This window comes from Haematobia irritans, chromosome 1 (genome assembly GCF_050003625.1).
Source record: "Haematobia irritans isolate KBUSLIRL chromosome 1, ASM5000362v1, whole genome shotgun sequence".
In the NCBI taxonomy this organism is placed as follows: domain Eukaryota; kingdom Metazoa; phylum Arthropoda; class Insecta; order Diptera; family Muscidae; genus Haematobia; species Haematobia irritans.
Window position 1 is genome coordinate 79504718 of NC_134397.1, and position 25491 is coordinate 79530208.

At 31.4% G+C, this 25491-nt stretch overlaps 1 protein-coding gene across 2 annotated transcripts in view; it reads left to right on the forward strand.

Moving 5' to 3' along the window:
- Glut4EF (Glucose transporter 4 enhancer factor) overlaps positions 1-25491 on the forward strand; it is an 886996-nt gene that overhangs the window by 850734 nt on the left and 10771 nt on the right. For both annotated transcript variants that reach the window (XM_075290910.1, XM_075290911.1), the window contains exon 5: positions 23625-23722. In XM_075290910.1, the coding sequence (XP_075147025.1) occupies positions 23625-23722 (98 nt within the window). The remainder of the gene's footprint in view (positions 1-23624; positions 23723-25491) is intronic.

The window sequence follows — 25491 nt, forward strand, 5'->3', positions numbered from 1 at the left end:
GACAAAAACAATATAATTTCGAAATGTTCATTCTCACACTCACAAGGCGATGAAGAGAACAAAATGTAAAATGAACTTTTGTTTTGGCTTCCTTTGTTCCTCTGGCTTGGGTGATGCTTGTAGCTCTGGTTTCGGAAAATTGTAAATTTATGAAAATTACTATGGGCCATAAAAATTTATGGGTTTTCTTGCCTCATACTTAATTTGCTTTTTTTCATATTGGGTATTTGATTAAAATGGTGGCAAATAGGATTTCAATCGAATGAAATCAATAGGCCGCCTCAAAGAAAAAAAATGGAAAACAAATTAATTCAAATAAGTTGGCCTCGCTCATTGAATCGTTTTCCTAAAAGTATGCAACAAATTTGAAATCCTAGAAAGGAAATAAGATCAGGGTTAGGTCAAATGCAATTATTTATTTACTCTAGGCCATTATTATTTTCAATGTTATAAATAAATTTTATTGGCCAATTGCGACAAATCGTATTAATATTCTACTAAAAAATTTCATCTCTCTAGGTTTTGAAATCTTAGCTTAAAATTGAAATATATAGCAAAAATAAAATGAAAAATTTAATAAATTAAATATGTATCAAAAGTGGAAATGTATTTAATGTTTCACAACTAGTTAGATGAAGCAATCTACTTTTTATGAGAGCAAATTTATTTCAAATGTTACGATGCAACCTGTATTTTTTTGAATTTTCACCTCTTACCCAAATGAATATTATGGAACTGCTATATATCAAATACATTAAATGCAAATCTAAACATACGTAGTTTATGTTTAGATTTGCATATGTCCTAAACTGTACTCTAATATGTATACTTTAGTATTGTAAATGTAATAAAAATATCCCTGCATGTCCTTTGTGTTATGCCACATAAAGGCTTGTTTTAGTTGTTGTTGTTGGATAAAATTTCATTGCAATCAAAACAATATCGCAAATTAATATTATAACATTGAATTACAAAACAAAAACCTTTGCATAACTCTAGGGTCGGTCATGTATCGTTGTAATGATTTTAGTTGAAAGCATAATTTTGGGCATTAGCTTGAAACATTCAATTTGATATAATCAAATAGTTTGGTTTTAAATGACTACACTACCTAAACTACAAAAATATAAAAGGTGTGGTATTTCCCATTAGAATGAACAGATCGTATATATAGGGCATATTTCTGATACTATTTACAAAGACACACACACACACACACACGTACTTATAACTAAATCAAGTACCATTAAACATGCCACTCAAACGAAATAATACCAATAGATTTTTATTGAATGTGCGAGCATTGCTTGGCACATAACAATTCCAAATAAGCGCTCTCAGTTTCGCACACACTATGCGGACACTTGTAAATGATTTTTGTATGGAAAACTATAGGCCCCCTCCCCTTTGACCGAGCTCCTCCCTTAGACCGTGCAACATGTCGTTTTCGAGTTGAGTGCTATGAAAATATTCGCATATTGCAGCCAACTAAGAATCTAATGGATTTGACCTAATTCTATAGGTTTACAGTTATTCTTGTGTTCTTTTATTCCACACCGTCTGTCTGCTGGCCTCCCAGGTTGCCTTCCTGCCACCACTTCCTTGCGTCTGGAGTATACAAATAAAAATAAAAAAATAAGATTTATAATTTTACTTTAATAAAGTAGGTCGGGTCATGAAGTGAATGGGTAAAGAGCCAAAAATGAATGGAATGGGGTTTTTGGAAGAAAACAAAAGTAATATATACACTCAAAAAAAAATCACATTACGAAAGGAAATATGAGTTTATTTTTGGTAACTAACGGTCATTTACATGTAGCTCCGTTAGGCTTTAACTGCCAGTTAACAGCAAGAAAACTGGAAATATCTTTTCACCGGTTAACTCTAACTGAAAAACATTCAGCAGTTAAGTTTTTAACTGGCATATGGAATATATACGCAAGATGGCAGATATGTACATATCACAGTTTAAAAGTTCATTGGCTAAGCTAGCACTAACGGAGCTTCATGAAAATGGGGATAAGACCTATTACAAGTGGGGACGTGATACAAATAAGTTAATTCTGTCAGTCAAATTCAAGAAACATAAGTAATTTTTTCGTTAAAAAAAAATTGGGGATAACAATAAAATGGATTTTGCCAAAGGCTAACTAATGCTAAATTTAACTTATTTTTATAGCAAACAAATTTTTGTGTTTGTTATTAAATTTTACTACTTTTATCGAAAAATTTCACAGTCCAATGAAATTTTCCTTATCCCAAGTAGGTCTCAAAGTTTTTATGAACGATTAAAGATAAACTAGTATATGATTTAAATTGTCATGATGTGGCGCCAATGATTTTTTCTTTATTTTTAGTTAATTTTTTCTTTTATGAGAGGGTCCTCTCGAGCACGTTTTCCTTGTGGTATTCTCAAAACGTGGAGTACAATTTAGTTCAATTTTCGCACGAGATAGTTATTTTTTCCCATAGAACAATTTACTTTTTTTCTGGGCAGCTAAATGAGATTTGAGCACAAATTTAGTTGGCGAGAAATTACACCCAGAGAAGGAATATGATCACCTCAACCATGTTTCAAGAGCAAAATGTTATTTTTGGATGGTCACCATGTAACATGTTCGTCGCAACCATGTTATTTTCTCGGAAATTATTAATCTGTTTTCGGCGAGCCTGTTATGTTTGGCGAGAAAACGACACTTTTGCGAGAAACATGTTACATGGTCACCATCCAAAAATAATATTTTGCTCTTGAAACATGTTTGGGGTGATCATATTCCTTCTCTGTGTGTAACAACAAGTGTCTTTGCTAAGTTGTGTATAGTGGCATTAAATCCATTATTCCCAAACATACACGCAGAGAAGGAATATGATTACCTCAAACATGTTTCAATAGGAAAATGTTATTTTTGGATGGCGATGGATGTTACATGTTTATGGCAAAAATGTTGTTTTCCCACCAAACATAACATGCTTACCGAAATCAAATACATAATTTCCGAGAAAATAAAATGAGTACGACAAACATGTTACATGGTCACCATTCAAAAATAACATTTTGCTTTTGAAACATGTTTTACGTGATCATATTCTTTCTCTGCTTATATGATATTGCTGGAAGTATGGAACAAATTTCATTTGTAAGCAAATTTCCAACCCAAATACTTACGCAGTTTTTGCTGGGTTGGTGCGAAATTCAAATTTTGTAGAATTGTAGAACATTTTTTTTTTCGATAATAACAATCAAGAAATATTTCTTGCATTGGGGGAAATTCAAACGAAAGTTGAATTAACTTAAGAAATTTTCCTTGAATTTTTTGAGGGTGCACACACAAAGGTGTTTGGGAGAGAGAGAGAGAGAGAGTATTGGTAGCTTATCATACACTTCCCAGTTTATGATTTACATATTTCTTTTCCCAACAACTCACCCCTGTGTTTTTGTTCATTGTGACGGATTCAGCTCCCTTTACCTTCTAACAAACGCCACCAGTCAAACTTTGTTATTTCTTTAATTAATATCTTTTGCTAAATTTACGTAAAATACTGCTTTGCATTTTGGCCTCCTGAATCATTTTTGTTTTTAATTAACACATAACACGGCAATCCTCGTCACTTGCCTTTGTAGTTGTTGTAGCGCTACAACTACAAAGAGATATTGTATTCACACAAACAATACTGATGAAGAGGTCTGTGTGGTTACTTTGTAAATTTTAAAATAACTGCCATGAACTAATTATCCTTACCAGGTTAAGGCGCATAGTCAAATCCTATATTTTGAAATGGGAATTGTAAAACTCATTACACCAGCCAAAGGCAAGACATCCAAACTGTCCACCATATATGATTTTAAAACAATTTTCAAAGGATTACATTATTCAAACAAAATCCTACAATAATCCTAGGAAAAAATCTCTGTGCGGTGGTAAAGTTTAAAATTGAAGGACAGGGTTCAATTTAGACTTCCCCCGAAATTGTAAAAGAAAAACAGTGGAATTACAAATCGATATGATATTGATTGGCTTTCAACAACAGACACACATACACGCACAAGCGATATAGAGCTTTTGAAAACCCTGGAGCCATTTCATCCTTCATTCATTCTATAACACTCCATTGGGATTACTTATAACCCATCCCATCACATGACAAACAAATTTGAATAACTCCATTAAATGTTATTGGCTATGTGTGAGTTATACCCCAAGCGTAAATAATGGAAATCGATGAGTAGTTGAAAGGTCTTTACATGCAGGACAATTTTTGCCAAGAGAAAGGGAAGTGGATGTGATGTGATGATGAATTCCAAATAATTCATTAAGTCATTGTGTAATATGAAACTCTTAGTATAATTGAAAAAGAAAACCTGCATATGAGTTTTTCAAAAAATATGATATTTGCTTTAGGGATTTCCTACACCCTTTCCGAAAACTTGAAAATTATTAAAAATAACTCGAATAACTCGTAACTTTTGAATCCTTCTATATTACAAACAAATTTTTTACATATTTTAAGGAAGCTATTTAAGAACTTATCAATATTCCTCCTTGGGGCGGGCAAGCATTTTCCCATTACTTCCATAACTTATATTTTGAAATTTGAATATGGCTAAACTTAGATTAAGGTAGAATAAATTGATATAATAAAAGTTAAAATAAAATATTTCAGTTAATTAGGATGAATTATATTAACTAAATTTGATTAGATAATACTTGTCTAAAAAAATTTAATTTACAATAAATTTAATTAACTAATCGGGTTGATTTATTTTATTTTAGATTCTATATTAAATTAAAATAAATTTATTTAATTTTGTTTAGATAAGCTAGAAGAATATTAAATTCATTTATTATAATTAATCTAAATTTTAGTTTAATTTAAATTATTTCCAATTTAATTCCGATTTTAATTTAATTCAATTTTTATTTTAATTCGTTTCAATTTATTTTCGTTGGAAAGGGTGCCGATGCCTATTAGGAATCGAAATTCTTAAGCTTGTGGCATACTAGCACTTTTTTTTAAATCCATTACTAGTACTTCTACAAACAGCACTACCATCATCCTAATTCTGGTTCATCCCATAGAGCGAGTGTGTTTCGTGTATATGCCCACTTAGTATTTGTAGGACAAAGAATGTACAAAAGTTTTAATTAAAAATCAAATAATCCCTAAGACAAAAACTTTACTTTTATGTTTGTGTGTGTGAGAATTTGGTAAGACATTTGGAGAGAATTTGTGGAAGACATTTTCTAGAAAAACAATTTCCATTTCTTTTGCTCAAATGAATAATTGGTCAAAGTTTAACCTTACAGAACCCCAATATCATGTAATACTGGTCAAAGTAATTAGCTCTAATTAACTTGGATATAACAATGGAAATTATACACAATTTACTTTAAATAATAATGTTGTTGAACATTTTTTTTGATACCAAATCCAAAGTAGGTGACCTGAGTTTGTTTTTTTAAGAATTTAACAGACTTTTTGGGCGCCATTTTGGAGTTTCTAACGCTAAAAGTTTTTTCTTTTCGAATCTATGACTAACACAATGTGTTTCCTTCTCCCAATAGCTGTTTTGAAGTTTATGTTATATATCCAAAATGTATTGTTAGCGTGTTCTGAGATTTCATAGTAAACAAAAATAATTTCATACACCAACACATAACCGGTAAGAGAAAGAAATCCTAGAAAAGAGATAGAATATCGAACAAACAAACAACAACCAAAAAGAGAAAGAAGCCTTTTATACTCGAATGTCAGCACCAGAAACTACTTATTCCTCTCCTTTACAAACTCATTCCAATGATATTCTACACCGCCACACTTTTTACCTAAACAATTGTCTATGTTTATCACCAGGAAAATCTTTAAATTATATTATATAAATTTGCCACAACTCCACAAACAAAAATGTGTTGTGGGTAAACCTAGAAAGGGGAAAGCGAAACATAGATGAGAATGAAATTTGTGGTAAAGCGAATATACACCTTAGACAAACGCCGCCTTAATGAAGCCTTATTTAATATTTGAAGATAAAAGACAAATAGAACATTAAAACCACCAGGGCCTGGTGTTTATTATTCTGGTTCTTATCACTTGCAATGTTTTCATTTTGAGCATAGATTTAAGTCTTATCACCCCAAGTGTTTGGGGGTAGAATCAAGAAAGCTGGTTTGAATTGTTAAGGTGTAAAAGCCGACAAATGTTGTTTTGTATAGTGACTTTGTAAAACGTTCTACCCCTAACTCATTAAGTTAAGTTGTTAAATGCTTAATTTTTTGCTTTAGTATTCCTATTCGTATTTAGTGGTTGCCTTAAGGAGTTGTATGTTAAAAGTAATGCTTTACGCTCAAGGAGTTTGTTTATTATTGAATATGCCCTAAAGTATGCATTGGAATTTATTTGATATGTACGATAGATATTTTGATTTGAGTTAAGGAGATAATTTATGTGCTGACGATGTCTAAAACACAACACGTTTATTTATGTTAGTTGAGTTTGAATTATATGCCTTCAATTGAATGACCATTAGAACGTATCCAAAAGTATTTACTTGAAGTTGTGTAATGGAAAAAAGTTTTGTTTTAAATGCAATACAATCTTTTTACTATATCTGTGCTATTAAAGTGTAATTCAGCTCCTTTTTTATTTTATATCACATATTTGGTAAAAATATTCACAAATTTTTAGCAGAATATACCACGACATTTTTGTATAAACACTAAGTGCCAATAATTTAGTTTATGTGTTAAGTTGTCATACCAAAGGGCAACAAATTTGATTAAACTTCTAATAAATATTCATAATTGTATGTATACATTATTTGGATGTAAAGCAAACAAAATTCATTTTATACGAGTATAAATATGAGCTTATAGACCCAGCGATATGTACACCCTCAAAAAATCGTTTCTGTAACATAAACCCCAAACACATTTTGCTTCAAGCTTATATATTTTCAGGATTAGTCCAAACGAAATATTGTTTGTATTCTTTAAACACATTATGTTTCACCTTGTGCATACACTGGTAGAAAAAAATTTTAATGAAATTTTCTTTGTGTATATATATTTTTAAGGCACCAATTGGTTACTTCCAATCTTTTACTTGCAGCATACTCTCCAGGTCTGTCTTTCTAAACACATATATGTTTATAGGCTATTTCTAAATAAATATATGTGTGCATCCAAACATATTATATTTACAAAAAATTTATGTACCAAACATAATATGTTCTAAGATATATGTCCCGAACATGTTATGTTATTATGCATGCATTTAAAAATATTGTGTTAAAAAATGTGAGTTCCAAACATATAAATTTTACACTCAAACATATAAAAAACTGTCTTTTTCGTCCGTGTATATGTGCCCATGTCTTCCAATAGTGAGCATTCTGGTTAGGCTTAAAGTTGACATTAGCATTGCCCCATATGTTAGGTACATTCAACACACATAAATATGTACATAGACTTATTTATTTTGAATGTACTTGTTTGCCAAAAATGGGGGATTTTTTTCACAGAAACAGATATTTTAATACCATAATTTAGTATATGTAATGATATTATAGTCACTCAAAATATTATTATGTGTATAGATTAGATTAAATGTTATTTTCATATAAATGCAAAAATTTTTAACACTCAGAAAATCTATATTGATTTTTTACCTGAATTTAAATAAAATATCGTTTCGGAATAAATAAATATAAAATCTTGAAAATATTTACGTTTTTCAATAAAAAATTAATCGGGTCTTGCAATCAACACCAATTAAATTTTTAATTGTTTCAATTAAAATATTAATCGAAATATGCTAATGAAATAAATTAATTTTTTAATCAAGTATTTTTTTATTCCCCACTAAAACTGTGATGGATTTCAATAAAAAAATTAATTGGATCATTTAATTTCGTGATTGAATCAGAAACAATTTTTTTATGAATAATTCAATAAAACAAATCACGTACGTATTTCCCAGATGTTCAACTTATATAATCAACATTCTATTAACAATAGTGACAAATAAACTTCTGTAAAGCGATGGCGATTTCGATTTTCGTTTGCAATATAATGATAAGATCCGTGACAGTATTATACAAACCTTTTTATGATAATTCTATAATTTGGGGGTAAGAACAGTTATGGAAGAAGTAGTGTGACCCTATGGTTATATATGTTTTCTCCGATTCGAAATCATCTGAAGTTTTTTTTAACAAATTTGGGTTCTCAAGAAGTATCATCGAAGCGTCAATACATATCAATCTGAGGAAAAAAATGATACCAAACTGGAAGTCTAAGTTTGATTGGTGATAAATTGTGTTTTCTATATGCTCACGAGATAAAGTACAACAATCATATAAACTAGCTTTATAATTTCAAACATATTTGTTAAAATATCGACTCTAGAAAATGCAGCCAGAAAATATTAGCAGCCAAGTTTATAAATATTTTAATAATACGAAAGTCATTTAAGTTCAATGTGGAAATGTTTGATAACGAACTGAAAATCTCTGTGAGTTCGTTATAACTGTGTCCGTAATTCATCGTCTTACTCTACCTACCTCCAAACTAATCCGATCCCAAAATTTCACCACGACAGCTTCAGCCCATTGATGGCTCTAGCTATTTACAAGTCACAAAAAAGTAAGGTGAATTTATTTATTCCTTTAAATCATTTTCATCGCCTTCAAAGTAATCCGCTCCCGATAAAATACATGTTTGATCAATATTCCATATTTTTTCAGTATAAAATACATATTCAATTAATAATAAATACGAAGGGAAAAAAGATATATAAATATATGTTTTCTTATGTATGGATATACCTTAACACCTTCATACATCGCGTATATGTAACACGATTTCAAAACCTATATAAATGCAATATCACTCGGTGTATACTCATGATATATGTCGCATAGTTAAATGAACATACGCTTGACCTGGTTTACTTTACACATTCATATATTTGTACTTTCACACACACACATAGATAGAGTTACTATGCGAGAATAATGATTTCTCTCTACTTCGTATTTTTTCTCTTATTCACTCGTTATATTTTTCCTACATTGGAGCTTTTCTTCGTCCAACATGTAGAACGTGTATATGTATTCGTTACATAGACAAATATAGTTTGAAGCCACTGTTGCATTCATTTAACAGCGGCCTAATGGTTATCCATCCACATACTGAACAGTAAATCCAAACAAATGCATTTGATATAAAAAATACACACGTACACACACAGACAAATGCACGAGAATGTAAACGAACATACCCAATATGTATGCACTTGAGTTAGTTACATGAATTCCATTTAGGTATTGAGGGTTGGAATATACAACACAACACCGTGCTTTTGGGATTCTATATGCACTGATATACAAATATCTGTGACCTAGTTTGGCCAATAAAGAAGAAAAACATTGCGTTTTGGTTGCTGTTTGCTAGAGGGAAAGGGGAGAGATAGTGGAGCATAGCATATAGCGGTATTTGTTTCTATGTGCGAAACTGTACATTAATGTAAAACACTGATCACACACACACCCAGTTAATGTGAGTAGCAAATCATAACCCCCATTTAAAGAGTTCCAAACCAAATGATTTTCCCTCACAATTCTTTATTTATGCTGGCAATTATGACAAGGTCATTGGAAACATAGGAATAGAGAACAAATTATGAGATAAACGAGTTTTGATCAAAAATATGTACATATGTACATGTACACGTAGAGAAAAACCATGCTTGTAGTAATCATTATTATTTGTTTAGGATGACCCATATGTGTGTATATCTTAAAGTGAAATTGATATTGTTACTACTTTGAAGACGATCTAGTTTGGGACAAAGAATTGTATTGTATTTCTCTCAGATAGTCCAATTATATTTCTATGTCAATAATAAGTTGGTACGGTGTATCTAACAGTTGGTGTTACCAATTCACACGACTCTATTTGTGTCGATGATACTATTTTTTATTGATTGATATAACAAGTAATGTGTGGAGATAATCTTAATTTATTAAAGCCATCCAAATGTGCTCCATGTAACCGCTTTTAGCCCTGCCTATTGCTCTATTTCAGTCAAATTTAATGACTTTTTTCACTGCATCTGTACTGTTATTCCTTACCTGGTTCTCTAAAATCGATCAGAAAGAATAGTCTATTGTATTGGAAACTGGATAATTGTACAGTAAGTGGGGAGCATAATGTATTAGCCATTCTTAGGGACAGTGCCGAGTACCTTTTATGGAGAAAATTTAATAGAGGCTGATATGATCAGAAATGTTGTCAGAATTTTGTACTTCTGTATGCAAAACAGGATTAATAACCTGGTGGATAGCCAATTAATATGGCTACACGGATGAAAAAGACTGTTTTTCATATGTTTGGCTATAAACATTATATGTTTGGAACACAAATTTTTAAACACAATATTTTTGAGTGCAAGCATATAATGTTCATAAACTAGCATAACATGTTTGGGACATATATGTTAATATGTTAGAACATATTATGTTTGGGACATAAAATGTTTTTAAATATAATATGCTTGGATGCAAGCATATATTAATTTAGAAATAGCCTATAAACATATATGTGTTTAGTAGGTTGGAGCGCTATTTAACAGGGAGCGATATTGAATTAAGTTGGTGGTTGTTGCTTGTTATTACAAAATTAACATTTTATTTTTCCTTGGGCAATTGGTCAGCTACTTCTTTGATCCTTACAAACTGTGTGGTCCGCTGTTAGAATCCCCGTCCGGCAAAAGGTAAAATTAAAATAAAAAAAATCATACAATTGAATAATTTCTTCTACAATGTTTGTATTACAGAAAAAGGTGCTAAGAACTAAAAAATTTCGTGGAAGTGAGAAAGATGTGGGGGAATATACAATTGAGCAGAAACAAAATTTTGAGCATTCAGGTCGAAAACCTATGTTGTAAGCACCTATATTACCTGTTTATTTTCATAGTTCATTATGATTGTAAATATATAAATAAATAAATAAAATTTTGAGCACAATATTGTTTGGGAGAATTTTTTTTAAGCATATAATATTTTTGGGTGCAAAATGCTTCCCAACATATTATATGTTCACATAATAACATATTGTTTTTTGGAAGACAACATTATTGAATTTGGATGCAAAAATACAAAATGTTTGGAAATTGACTACCCAAACATATATTGTTTAGACCAATATGCTTTCAAACATATTATATATTGAAAGAGATCAAACATATAAATGTTTGGGCAATAGCCAAAAATGTATATGCTTGAAGCAAAATATGTTTGGGAGTATATGTTACAGAAGCGATTTTTTGTGAGCGTGTATATTTGGGAAAATCTCATGATATTCCTAAATTTAGGCCAATTTAAGATAAATTCTACAACGATTATTTGTAGAAAAGAAGAAATACCAGAACTAAATCTATTCTTAAGGTGTTTCTATGTCTATCGATATATGGTACCAGCTCAAGTTCGTTATTTTAGAAGTGATAAAAGTTTAAAATTTTCGAAGCAATTCAAAAAACTCTAACAAAAGAAAAACGTCTTCGGTACACGTTTTTCAAACGTTTTTTTTTCTATGCTCCAGTCCAGGAGTTAAAAGAATAAAATAATAATAAAAATAGGTTGAACACATACTTTTTCTTATCAAACCATTCGCATGCAAAAAAGTAAAACGATTAACTGATTTTTTAGTTTGTCATCCATTAAATTGGGCTACATACAACTAACTGTTTACAAAAATTTTGTGTTTGCTAATATTTCTCCTTGAAAATTAACATGTAATTATTACATTTATAACCCAATTTTCTTTGTGACTCTTCATGTATCTGCTTGTTGGTCGTTCTCTTGGTGACATGGTGTCATCATCGCTGTCATTTAAGCAACACAATGGGCATACGTTTATGCAATTTACAATATTCAACAAACATATAATGCAAATTTACCGTGAGGGGGGTGTCTATGTATATATCTTATACATATATTCATATAATATATACCAAGAACACATATACAAAAAAACAAAATCAACATGTATATAAAATACTATGTATACATGACATACAAACACATTTAGATAGCCTTGTTACAAGGCAAAGTAATTGGGAGCAATGTGTACACACACACACACACTCAGAGTCTCACATGCATACACTTTAAGCCAAAATCAGCTTTTAAACCAAACATCATTGTCATCATTGATGATGATGATGATGACGATAATCATCTTCATCATAGTTTCATGTACACAATTCGGAAGGAAGTAACTTTCTACAACTGGGTCACCCATACAGTCTCTGTAGAATAAATGTGAACGCGGGGCTTTCGTTTTCCCCCGCATTGACACAATTTTCCATATGTAGAGGGAGAGAGAGGGAGAGAGGGAAAGAAGAAAATAATAACTACACTACAAAAACAGCAACAACCTTGGTTCAGTCGAATGCAATTTTTGGGGGTTAGACTATTCGGAAAAGGAAGACAATGGGAAGAGTAAACTATGTAGCTTTCCAAGAAAATTGTGATTTTGTGGCGTGGTCGAAGGGCAGGATGGTTGGCAATTATATTCCTTTTTTATGTAGAAATAGCTTTTTGTGGAGTTTATCAATAAGTAACTAAGCTACATACGTTTTCATTTGTTGTTTTGTTCTTCCAATCATTACCACACATACCAGATACAGAAATACCAATAAACCCAATTCGATTTATCATCCCTCTTTTTTATGCTTATCTTCCATTTTTTGGGTTTCCACTTGAATATTGTATTGTTTTACAGTTTCATTTTCTTGAATACTTTTTATATTTCTTTTCGTTGTTGGCCTCTTCCTTATGGCTATCATTACCTTTCAACAAAGCATTCATGCTATGACCCATTTTTAAGGAGAACTTTCCAATAAGAGTGACATATTTTAAGACTAGAAAAAAGTTTGGACCCAAATTAAAATGTCCAAAGGAAAAATGGAAAATTATTATTCAATTATTCAAAGGTTTATGATGCATTGCTTATCTAAAAGATATTTCTTAAATTTATTAAAAATGTGAAATTTTGTACCCCTATCTCAAGAGAAAAAAATTTAATATATTGTAATTTGAAAATTTTGTTTAAGGGAAGAATGTAACTCAATGAAATGGTTAAAATTTACAATGATCAGTTCGTAAAGCACACGAAAGATGCATCTCGCAATGGTGTGGTTTTTATAGACCACGTTAGTATTAACAAAAAAACATTGACTATCATTTGAAACAATACCTCTTTGTAAGCTCATCTCTCGAAATGACTTCTTGCAAGTTCTAGAGACAGAGTTTTGGTCTCAAGCGAATTGATAATCCATTTGTAAAAAAAGGGCCATATAGGTCCACAACCAGATGTAGTCCCTGATATCCAAAATACACTTCATTTGCGGTTTTGACATTGATTCTTTACCCGGTCGCTTAAATGTTTCAACATTTATTAGATGGGGGAATCTCACCATTAGAGCCTAAAAGTATGCACACCATTACAAAGTCACTTAATTTTGATAGAATTGATAATATATCTCCTAGTATGTGATGAAGATTATCGCAATAACCGTATAGCAATATTTCCTTTTTTATTATTTATTTTTTTTTTTTTTGTTTCTTCATATTTAAACAAAATCTATATGTAAGAGTCTTCGTTCTATTTAAACACTTTCCCACGTACTCAATGGTAACTCTAAACAAAAAACAAAAAAGTAATATTTCTAATCTTCTTTAATTTAGTATCTGTAAATATTAGCTTACACATTAAAAGTTATTCTACAACGCTCTTATTTCTCAACGGAATCATGAGAGCCTAAAAGTGTACTTACAAATGTTTTGGGGAAGCATATTTCATTTATGTGATATTTTTGATATGAATATTTTAATAATCCCATAACGATGATTTTAAAGCATAAACAATTGCACAGCATTAAACTCCTTAGAAAAATTTGGTTTTCTCTCTCTCTCTCACTCTCCCCCAGTTTCCATTACATTCCATTCAATTTAAAGGGATTTCTTGTAACTGCTTTGATACGATTTAAATGCGTATTTAATTTCATATTTTTAACTTAAAGCTAAAATTTAATTTACCACTGTATAAGAGAGAACGCTGCCATCTAATATACATTCAGGCATCTTCAGTATCTTTCATCGCTCTCGGTTCTTAAATCCATGCCATGATGTATCCTGCGTAAATGCTTCATTTGCATAAAGATGTCTTTTTAGACAATCATGAAACATTAAAGTCATGTCTCCTTGTATGTTGGGAATGTATATGGACCCTTCAACACCCATCCGTCGCACTTTCTCTTAGGTAACGCCTGCAAGAATATGCCTTTACATTTGAACTGTTGTGCTGTAGTAGTATAGGACTTGATTCTATTTCATTTTTGATTCTGTCTTCTTGCTGTTCTTGGTGTTGTCTTCTTCTTCGTCTTGTGTTGTTTTTTAAATAAGGGTAATGTCAACATGATTAAGGCACTGACAACTACTTCTACGACTCACTGTTGGTTGGAGCTAAATAACAAAAGAATATAACTAATATGTTTTTCTCTCCACCCTGGGGATGGGATGGAGGTTGAAGAAGAGAGAAATCAAAGCATTTAACATCCATGAATTCGAAAGTCCCTGGAAATTATCGTTGAAAATTTGAAGACGCAGTATTTTGCTTCGTTATGGTGGTTTCGATTTCAGATTTTCATCGCTAGCATTTATAAGTCTGCCCATTGTCATGTAACATTAGAAAACCCGCTTATTTATCACAGAATTGATGAAATGCTTAATTAAAAATATCAATAGTAGAAATGGCCCTTGCTTCGATTCATTTATTCTTTTCTTTGATTAGCTTGAAATATGATGGGGCTGTTTCCTTTTGATGAGGCAACTAAGGAAATTAAAATTTACTCGCAATTGAAGTTAATCAAGCTGAATTAGAAAAGGATTTCTTAAGGCCAAAAAGGAAATATGGAAACGTTTTCCCATTATATGTTAACTGTCAGTTAACAAATAGTTAATTGCAGATATTTTTCCAGGTGGGTACATTTTAATTTGAAATTGTTTAGCGGTTAAGATCTTAACTACAAAGGATTGTAATCGCATTCGTTGTTGTTTAGCTAACCTTGCTCTAACGGAGCACCATTAATGTATTGTTTTAATTAAGTTGTCAAATCAAAACAAAAATTAAGCCTACAAATTATTTAATTATGACAAATTTAATTATATTAAATTATTTATTTGACATTGATGTTAATATTATCATTTTCGTAATTAGATAGGCGTAAAAATTAATTGGCTCAGTTAATTTTGTAATTGACAATTTCTTTTAGCAATCCCTTATCATTTAGCAAACAGTAATGTCGACAGATGGATATCTATAAAGAACATCTTAGTGTAATTAATACTGTATACCACATTGAGAAAATTTAATTCCAGTAAATACACGCAAAAAAATAATTCTTTCCTCCCAAACGAAATTTTAGACAAACAAAGTTCGTTTCTCATTTGCTTTTCGCTGTAAGAAAGTGTATTTGGAAGAAAAGTATATACTTTTTGTGATAAACATTTATTCTTTTCCAGGATGTAACAACAATTTCATAAAGACTAACAAAAAAATTTTTTTTCTTGCTAATTGCATTTGCCCTCACATCTTTCTCACATCCACGAGATTTTTTAGTTCTTAACACCTCTTCCTGTAATACCAACAATGTAGAAGAAATTATACGAATTTATAAATTTTTAAAATTTTTTTACCTTTCGCCTGGACGGAGAATTGAACCGCGGACCATGCACTTTGTAAGCCAACACACTAACCACTGAGCTATGTACCTTGTATGGTCATCAATAGATAATTACCCATATAAGATATATTTATATAGCATAGCTTGCGGCGCCCACGAACCGAATAAACAAAGTTTATTTACCAGAAACAAACATTTAGTTTGGCACCGTGGAGCAGTGGTTGCTACGTCCGACTCTCATGCCAAGGGTCGTGGGTTCGATCCCGGCTTCGACCAAAGTTTTTTTTTTTTTTTTTTACATACATTCCACATATGTTCGGAAGATTCCGAAAAAATGTTCAACATTACATTGTACTATATTAAATTTTGAACAGTAAAATGTGTCCTATTAAAGACCTAAAGTCAGAAAAGAACAGTGATATAAACGAAATTGACTCTGTTGTTGTTTCAAAAATAACTTTTTTTAATGAAAAAATAAAAATGTTGTAACAAACGAATTTTTTTGGTGATAAAAGTTTAAAATTTTCGAAACAATTCAAAAAACTCTAGCAAAAGAAAAACGTTTTCGGCACACGTTTTCCAAACGTTTTTTTTTCTTTGCGTGTAATTACTTTTTTTTAAGAAATATGTATTCGTAATTTCGATTGCAATTTTCTGTGTGCATACAGGTTCCTCATGCATTTATAATGTAATGCATATTTTCCGGATGATATAATTAAAATCATAATAACACCGAAAAGTATGCAGGGTAATTATATCTAAAATCACATAGACATAATTAAAAAAAACACTATTCAAGAGTTATATTTACTTTAATCTTCAATTTACTTTAATCTTCTTTTATATTGTCTCTCTATAAATAAGTGATTTACTTTAAAATGACATAATTTCATCTAAGGTTTAAAGAAAATAAAATTTCCAAATATTAACAGATTTACACACACACAAACATACTCATTTAATCTGCTTTATAAATGTATACGGGTATTCTTCGTGTATACAAAGTGAAACTTTTTTCACATCAAATTCCATTACTTCCAGTGACCTATTTTATACCAGAATAATATCGAGCAAAAATCACCCCCGCATTTCCTTCCCTTGAATGGCATTGACTTATTCCCTCTGCCACATTGGTATTTCACTATTTTACGCTCTCACTCTCTTTGATTTATTCCACGACCTATTTCGGTAATGATGATGACAACAAAATGAAATATGTATCTCCCTTTCCATAATATGTAACTCCAAAGCAAAATGTATTGAGAGTGAAATGTAAGAAAATCCCAAAAAAATCCCTTACTATTTGTTTCTCTTGAACACCTTCAAAACTTCATTGAGAATATCTCTTAACATTGGGGGGTAAAAAGAGAGTCATTACTAGTAAAAGAGTTTCTCTTTATTCATTGAAATGTTTAGCTCTTGAGTGAGTGAGTGAAAATTCTCTTGGCAATTCGCTGAAATGCATAATGTGGCTCTCTTGGGAGTAGCACACATACTTATGCAGTATTCGTGGATTAAATTTCCTTTCTTTGTTATTTTTATATGGGGACGTATGCGTGTGTGTGTGCGCATACTTTCGCTATACATACATTTGACCTAATTCTTAGCTATTGCTATAACATCCATAGCTCTTCCTGGTTTGCCCTTTCCGTTTATCCCCTAGCCATTATTTGTGTTGTATACCCCCCTTTGGGCATGGGTGTGAGTGTCACTTTCAAATTCAGAGCACAGCATCCTTGTGCCAAGATTTTTATTTCCTGAAAGCTGAGCACAGGGGGTGGTGGTGGTGGTAATGAAAGTGAATAATGTGAAAAAAGAAAAGTGAAATAATTTCACATACATACACATACGCACACTCTAAACACTGTGTTTGTATGAAACGCACCAGCATGCCATAAGTAAAACTACAAATACAATTTAAGTAAAAATATATGTTATTTTTCCTGTTCCTCACACTCAACAACATACTGTTAGGCTAGCAAGGACCAAATCCAAAGGAGACACATAGCATTATTCAAGCAAGACATGAAAAAAATTCAGGGAAAACGAAGCCATGGCATTTTATTTGAACATCGTATATGTCATTATTACCATACACATGCACAAACCGACAAACATGAGCATTTATAAATCCTTTGACATACACTCGTATTTCTTTATAGTCTCTGTAACATAATTGGCATAAAAACTTTCCCTTGTAGGAGGCAAAACAAGAAGGAGTGAACAGCCAAAAATATGCTGAACTCAGTCAAACAAAAACATATATACCACTGGCCACTCGATTGTAGTTTTTTTTTTTTTTGGTTTCATCACAAAATGTAACCACACAGCGTGAGTTATAGTGGGGGGAGGGTTACAATTTTATTTCCTTTTAGTCCTACAGGAGAGTAAATATTTATGTGCTTAAACTTATACACATATGGTCAGGTCTTTTTCCATCATAGGAAGGGAAAATTACGTTTTAAAATATATTCATCAATGTCTCTATTATTGGTCGGATTAAAGTTTTAAGATTTTAGTATTTTTCTTTTTTTTGTTTGGTCTATAAAGGTATGACCCATCGACTAATCGACGAAACTATTTTTGTAATCTTCACATTTGACTAAGGAACTATTCTTAATTGAATTTTTATAATCAATTGTTAATGAAGAACCCGAAAAATTTAAAGAGGTATATACTTAATATGTTCCCCAAAAAAATCGCCAACAATTGGTCAGTTAAAAAATATTAATTAATAATAATATTAATATTAATTATTAAGTTTTTAAATATACATTTGGATCAAATAATTTGTTAATTGACTTTTGCGATTTAAGGTTTGAATTCGACAATTAAATCAGTTCCTTTCAAAGTTAATTTTGTAGTTAAAGACAAGAAATATATTTTCTATGATTTTTTTTTTTATGCTGACTTCGAGAGTAAAGGTTGGGAATATCTTTTATTCGAAAAATTCTCCTATCCTCTCAGAGATACAGTACATGCTCACGCTTCACAATAATTACATTCCGTACGATTGCGTACTCGTTAAACCGCAATTCAGTATATCTGAAAGATAATTCGCCTACTTACTATACAGTTCATAAGAAATGCACTAACGAAAGATATTGTGAAAACAATTAATTTGTTAGCTGAATCAATTAAGATCTCACTTGAATTTTTTCCCCCTCCAAGTCAATTAGTTAACTAATTGAATCAACTAATTGTAAAGTTCATTTAAATAATTGAATTATATAAATTGTATATATATAGAATTAATTATGTTTCTATAAGTAATTATGTTTTTCATCATAAGCAATTGAATTTTAAATTGCGTCTAATAAAAAATAATTGAAATATACTGAAGAAATCAATTCATTTCTTTAGGTCAAGTAAATTTTTTTATGTTTAATTCAATCTTAAAAAAAAATATTTAAATTCAAAACACAATTTGTTTATTTTAAAACGATGTTCGATTTTGTTTTAGAAATTTTTCATGACTTGTTTGTGCGTGTCCACATTACATAAATTAGAACAAAATTATCCATGGAATTTCTTTATTTATTATTTATGTGAATTATTTTATCATCAAGAGTCATTATTATTGGTATTAGAAACCAAATTACAACTTTAACCTTAGCATACACGTATATATTTATACGAAAGACTTTAAACCGTATGACTGACTATGTACTCAATTTATTTTATAAATAATATACTTGTGACTTCAACTTCAATTTGCAATATCCGTTTGAGACATAGCCTCAATATACAAAAAATTACTTCTGATGTGGGACAAATGGTCTTCAACAGGATAATGTATGCCAGTCATCCCATCAACATGTCTTAGCCATTCACCAAAGGACATGGCCAACATATATTACATTTGCCATCCTGGTAATTAACAAAAGTCTAATGTATTTTATTATCCTTCTCTTATTGCCGCCCAAGAAAAACAAAGAAACTCCATTTAATGACTTAGTCCAAGGAAATCCTCAAAAGCCCTACCACAAAGGTGGTGGTAGCAAAAATCCAGTGAATATTAATAAAGGCATCGACAGCGTATTTTATATCCACCATTCCATTTCGTTTGTTTCGAGAGAATGCATTTATGACCGCAATTAAAGAAGGACCCCCAAGATTTATGCTGAGTTATGTTAACCTAAAGTAAAACCACACCACATAGAGCATTTGTAAACTCCATGACAATGTCGACAGAAGAAAATGATAGAGACACATGGCTGGTATGTGTGGCTATATTCCCCCAACCATATCCCCGTTACAAACAAGAATCTAACGCATATGTATGTGTTTCTTATATCTTATATACTTGTTCTGTTGTCCATGTAAGTGTACGAGAGTATTGGTAGTGCTTTTATAAGAGCACTTTCAGAGGACACTCAGATATAGGGGATACCTTTAAGGTCTTTACAGCAATATTAAAATAAAGCAATCACGGTAGAAATAACTTAAATTTTACGTGGAACCAAAATTTAATATGGATTATCTTTAAAAATGTTCTCCAATTAGAAGAAAATGTATGTTTCGAAAAGGGCAACATTTAAATTTCATTTTTACAATTCACAGAAAATGGCCACTAAGAAGATGGTCATACAAAGAAATTGTGATATGTAGCGTATGAGTATTATAGCTGTAATGGAAATTTGATTAACAACACTCATACGCTCCAAGGGATTTGTGAGGATTTCAATCTACTACATTTGTCAGGAAGCAGCGATGGTAGGTTTGTGTAGATTTGGATTTTTGATTTCAATAACTTAATTCATCCATCTTCATAAGCTCATATAAAAATTTTAATAAAATGTAATATTATTAATTTGGACAAAAACCAACCTGCATTGATATCAGGCGACTAACATAAAATTAAATGAGAATTTCGTTTGTCTAAAATTTCGTTCCGGAGAAAAGTATTCTTTTTCTGTGTGTGTATACTAGAGGTGTGCACGTGAGTAATAGTTTACTCACGCACACTCACGACTAAAAAATCATACTCACGAACGATATTTTTTGGTAGGACTCACGCACACTCAAGAAAAGAAAATTTGTACTCACGCACACCCACGCACGAAAACGTCGTGACTCATGAAAAATACCGTGACTCACGAAAAATATTGTGGCTCACGAAAAATATTGTAACTCACGAATAATTTTATGATTAATTTACCTTACCGAAGTGTCTGAAAACATGAGCATTATTAAAATCGAGAGTGTTATTAAACTCTTAACATCCCAGGTGTCACTAAAATTGTAATTGAATTTAACTCTTAAGCGTTTTATGTTGGTGAGCAGGAATATTTTCGTGAGTGTAATTCGTTACTCACGCACGCTCACGAAGATATTATTTTCGTGACTTACGCTCACGCACGACATTTTGGTTTGTTAATCACGCTCACGCACACTCACGCTGTTGTCATGAGCGTGACTCACGACTCACACACGAATCACGAAAATTTTCGTGAGTCACGACAATTTCGTGTCACGCCTCTATTGTATACACAATATTCTCAGATTTCCTTTTACCGTCATTCGAAATGGTCCTATTCATATAATATCGAAATTTCAACATTTCATTGTTTCTATTGAACATAGTATTTTAAACTAAATTGAATTAAAAGCAAATCAAATTTAGACTATTTTCCTATAAATTTATTCACCTTCTTAACAAAGATATATACGATGAACAGAATTGGTAGTAAGTAGACACAAAAATGATTTTTTCAGTGGAAATAAATAAATATATGTGGGGACTATTATTCTACAAACTCAGATGCGTGAAAGAAGTTGTAATTTCCTTTAGCGAAATGGGGAAAAATCATAAAATTAAACATTTTCTTTAAACTATGGCCTAAAGTTCGCAAAAATTTAAGTATAGTATTTATTTGTTGCAATATCTTATAGATACAACTCAAAAATAGTCTTTAATACTATATGTATACCCATGAAATTTAATATGGAATATGATATTCGTCAAAACTTTAGCTAAACAAGTCTCCATAGATAAAGAAAAATTTATAACTAATATAATCCCGAATAAAACATCTATCTCTCCAAAGTCGAAATCCTCAAGATTTCATTAATTATTCAAATATTAAATTGTCATTATTATTTTCCATCTTCAAATTAGTATTATCTAAATAATGCACATTCATTTTCGCTTTACCAAGTAAAAACATCATCAGTAACTTAGTGCATGGTAAATACAACAAAAATGATAATAGCTGAAAAAAAAGTGAAGCGTGACGCTTAAATGAATGCACAAATTACTTGACCCTGAAATCTTTTTGAAAATGCACTTCAACACACACAGACACAGTATTGACATACTTTCATTGTACAGCCAGTGACTACAAATTTCGGCCCACAAAAAAAAAAAAATAACAAACTCATTTGATATCTGGGTCATCTCAACATCTCATGCTCCTCATCACGACCGTGTAATGTTCTTAAAAACAATAACAAATTATATCTACATAGCCGACATTATAATAAATTTTGAAAAAAACTAAAATAAATCAAAAATTCCTAGAAGCAAACATCTTGAATGCATTCAGAATTGCGCCAAAATTACAAAAACCATGGTATACTTTTAGGCATAATAATAATCCCTAAGCCGATAGCTTTAGTTGCTAGTGCTTAAATCTCTTTTTATTTATTGTAATTTTAAATTGTAATAAATATGCAAATAAATAAATAATATTCCCAGTAAGCTAACTAAGCATAAGCGTTAGTGATTTTTTTTTTCAAAAATATACCACAATTTTTTTGAGACAAAAACAAAACATAATTAAGTTGCATTTTAATTTAGAAATTATCCTAAATTTGTGCCAAGGTTAATAGCATCCTTTGTTTGTGTTTGCAAATGCTTAGCATGGAGGAGTTCAGGGAGAGGAAACTGCCAGAATAAATAAATCAATTTACTGCGCATCAACTTTCCATCGCAAGGACCATTCATGAGGTGTTGAAAAATAGAAATCCTTAGATGAAACTCACAATGGCCTAGTTTCAATGCCTTCTTTAAATTTTATGTGGGTCACAGGCAGTACATACTTTCATATACTGAATTGATATATAAATGTATGTTTTATATATAATGGACTTATGTATATTGTATGTATGCTTATGTTGTACATGCTGGCTTCTTCTTTCTACATCAGCATAGAATTGAAATTCGTCCATGACTACTACCCAACAGCATGATGATATTGCATTCTTTGCCTTACTTTACAAATGACCTCGTGCCGATTTTAGTTATACCTTCATTTTTCCCATGTTTGTTTTGTATTTTTTTTTTGTATACTCCAAGCCAAAACCATGCACATGTAAAGGCAAGGACATGAACGATGTACATATATATATACGTACATACATATCTACATATATATAAAGGCTGGTATATAACTTGGATTGGTTTTCTCCTTCCTTTGCCAGCAAGTATTAACCCTAAGTTATGTGCTGCATTGTGTTGAGTATTGGGGAGTTGCAACACGTTTTCCCTAGTGCTTGTAATGCAATCGAGTGAGCAAGCAAGAAACAGCGAGTGTTATTGCCTGCCTTCGTCATCGTTTCAAATCGGCATCCTTTCGTTTTCACCGTTATGTGCTGAGGACATAATGGCGCTCAAAATATGCATGCATTGCTATTGCCGCTGCTTTACCACTACCACCATTCATTCGTAGCGTGGCCGGTGCACGCACCGGTTTTTATTGCAATTTTTTTATTGTACCTACCGTTCTACCGTTCATCCCATTCATCCATAACAATTGCAATGAAAGTCTATTCACGTTTCAATAGGCGAAAAGTATGTGCTTGTTTTCTTTAACTTTATTATTATTATTAATAGTTCGTTAAATTATTATTTATTTTTTTTATTTTCTTTTCAGGCCAATAAGACAAAGTTTGTTTGTACCTGGAAAGGCTGCAATATTAGTGAACATACAAAGGCTAAAATTGAACGTCACATACGTATTGTCCATCTTGGGTAAGTTCTATATACAATAAATTAGAAATAAATAATGTTTTAAAGGGATTGTACAGAAACCATTTTTGGCGCCTTCACATTTTGTCAATATTACGTGTTATTATATTTTTTTAATGTGGCCTCCAAGAAAGTGTGTTATTCCATAACGTTAAATTCACTAACTTCGTTTTATGGATATACTTTGCAAAACGAATACGGTGAAATCTCGAACTCTGAAAAGCCAACAACTTTTAGAAATGAACAATTGATGTATTGGCCACTGATTGCCACCTCCTGGTGGTCTGCTCTAAGAAATCAGTTGAACAGTCATCGATTGCTATAGGAAAATAAAATTTGATGTTGTTCGTTTTTGTTAGAATCGGGCAACACTCAGTGATAAGAGAGAAGGTCACCACTGTGGTATCACAATGGACTGAATACACGCAGTGAAGGAATATGATCAAACCAAACATGTTTATAGAACAAAATGTTAGTTTTGAACGGTGACCAAAAATGTCGCAAAAATTTTGTTTTCTCGGCAAACATATACATGGTTGACGAAAACAGATACATAGTTTTTGAGAAAATAACATGTTTGTCGCAAATATATCACATGTTCCCAGGTCAAAAATAACATTTTGCTCTTCAAACATGGTTGAGGTCATCATATTCCTTCTCTGGGTGTATGTAAGTCTGAAAAAAAGTGCTTTGCCTTCATTTTGTCTGTACAGAATTCCCATTTTTTTAATGTTGCCAGCAACCTAAAAAGACGCTAAGAGTTCAAAGAAGCAAACATGGCAATCGCAGCACTCTCGTTTGTCGGCAGTGCTGAAAAGCCACCGATTTGCCTCTATGCGTGGCACTATTTTCACAACAGAATTTAAAGCCTTTTCGCACTTTTGCCTGTTTTTTTAGAATATAACCTAAATGCAAAAAAAGTGCGAATTTTTTACAAGAAAAGAAAACACCATAAGTGAGCTTGAAATATCGGGCTGCCACCATACACCTTCAAAAAAATCGCTTCTGTAACATATACTGCCAAAATTCCAAACTCAAATTCAGCTTCAAAGCATATATAATTTCAGGATTTGTCCAAACAAAATATTGTTTCTAATTATACAATTATTTTTCGAGCTTTATGGACAGATATAGATTAAGGAACATGGTTAATAGAGCCATTGAAAAGAAAACGCCAGATACAAATCTATACACGCCTGGACTGTACATGTTTCGGTTCGGGCGAATGAACCTTTCCACAGCCTTTAGTATAGATCTGGCTGGGAGAGATGACTCAATTTTGGGCCCTTTATGCTAACTCCTTATGGAGAAAACATTTGGGAAATTTCCTCTTACAAATTGAATCATCTTTTTTCCCACTGTACATCATCTTTTCATATAACTTACAAGTCCCTTAATCTTATTTTTATTTCGTTTTGTTACATAGTAATGCAACAACACGAAATTTATTTTTAGAAAGCTAATTTGTTAGAATTCACCTAAGTGGTGAACAGTCGAACAATGCTTATTGTTTCTACAGTCAACTACAACATATGACAATTAACAGAAACTGGTTTCCAGGATACAACAACAATTCTAATGCGTACATTAGTCGTGTTTTTCCTAGTTTTACGACGTTTTGTATTCTTCAAACATATTATGTTTCACATTAGACATATATATTTTTAAGGCGCCAATTGCTTACATCCACTTGTGTGATTACAAATAAACAAATATGTTTATAATTTATTTCAATGTTATATTCCAAAATATAAAAATCACGAACATTTACG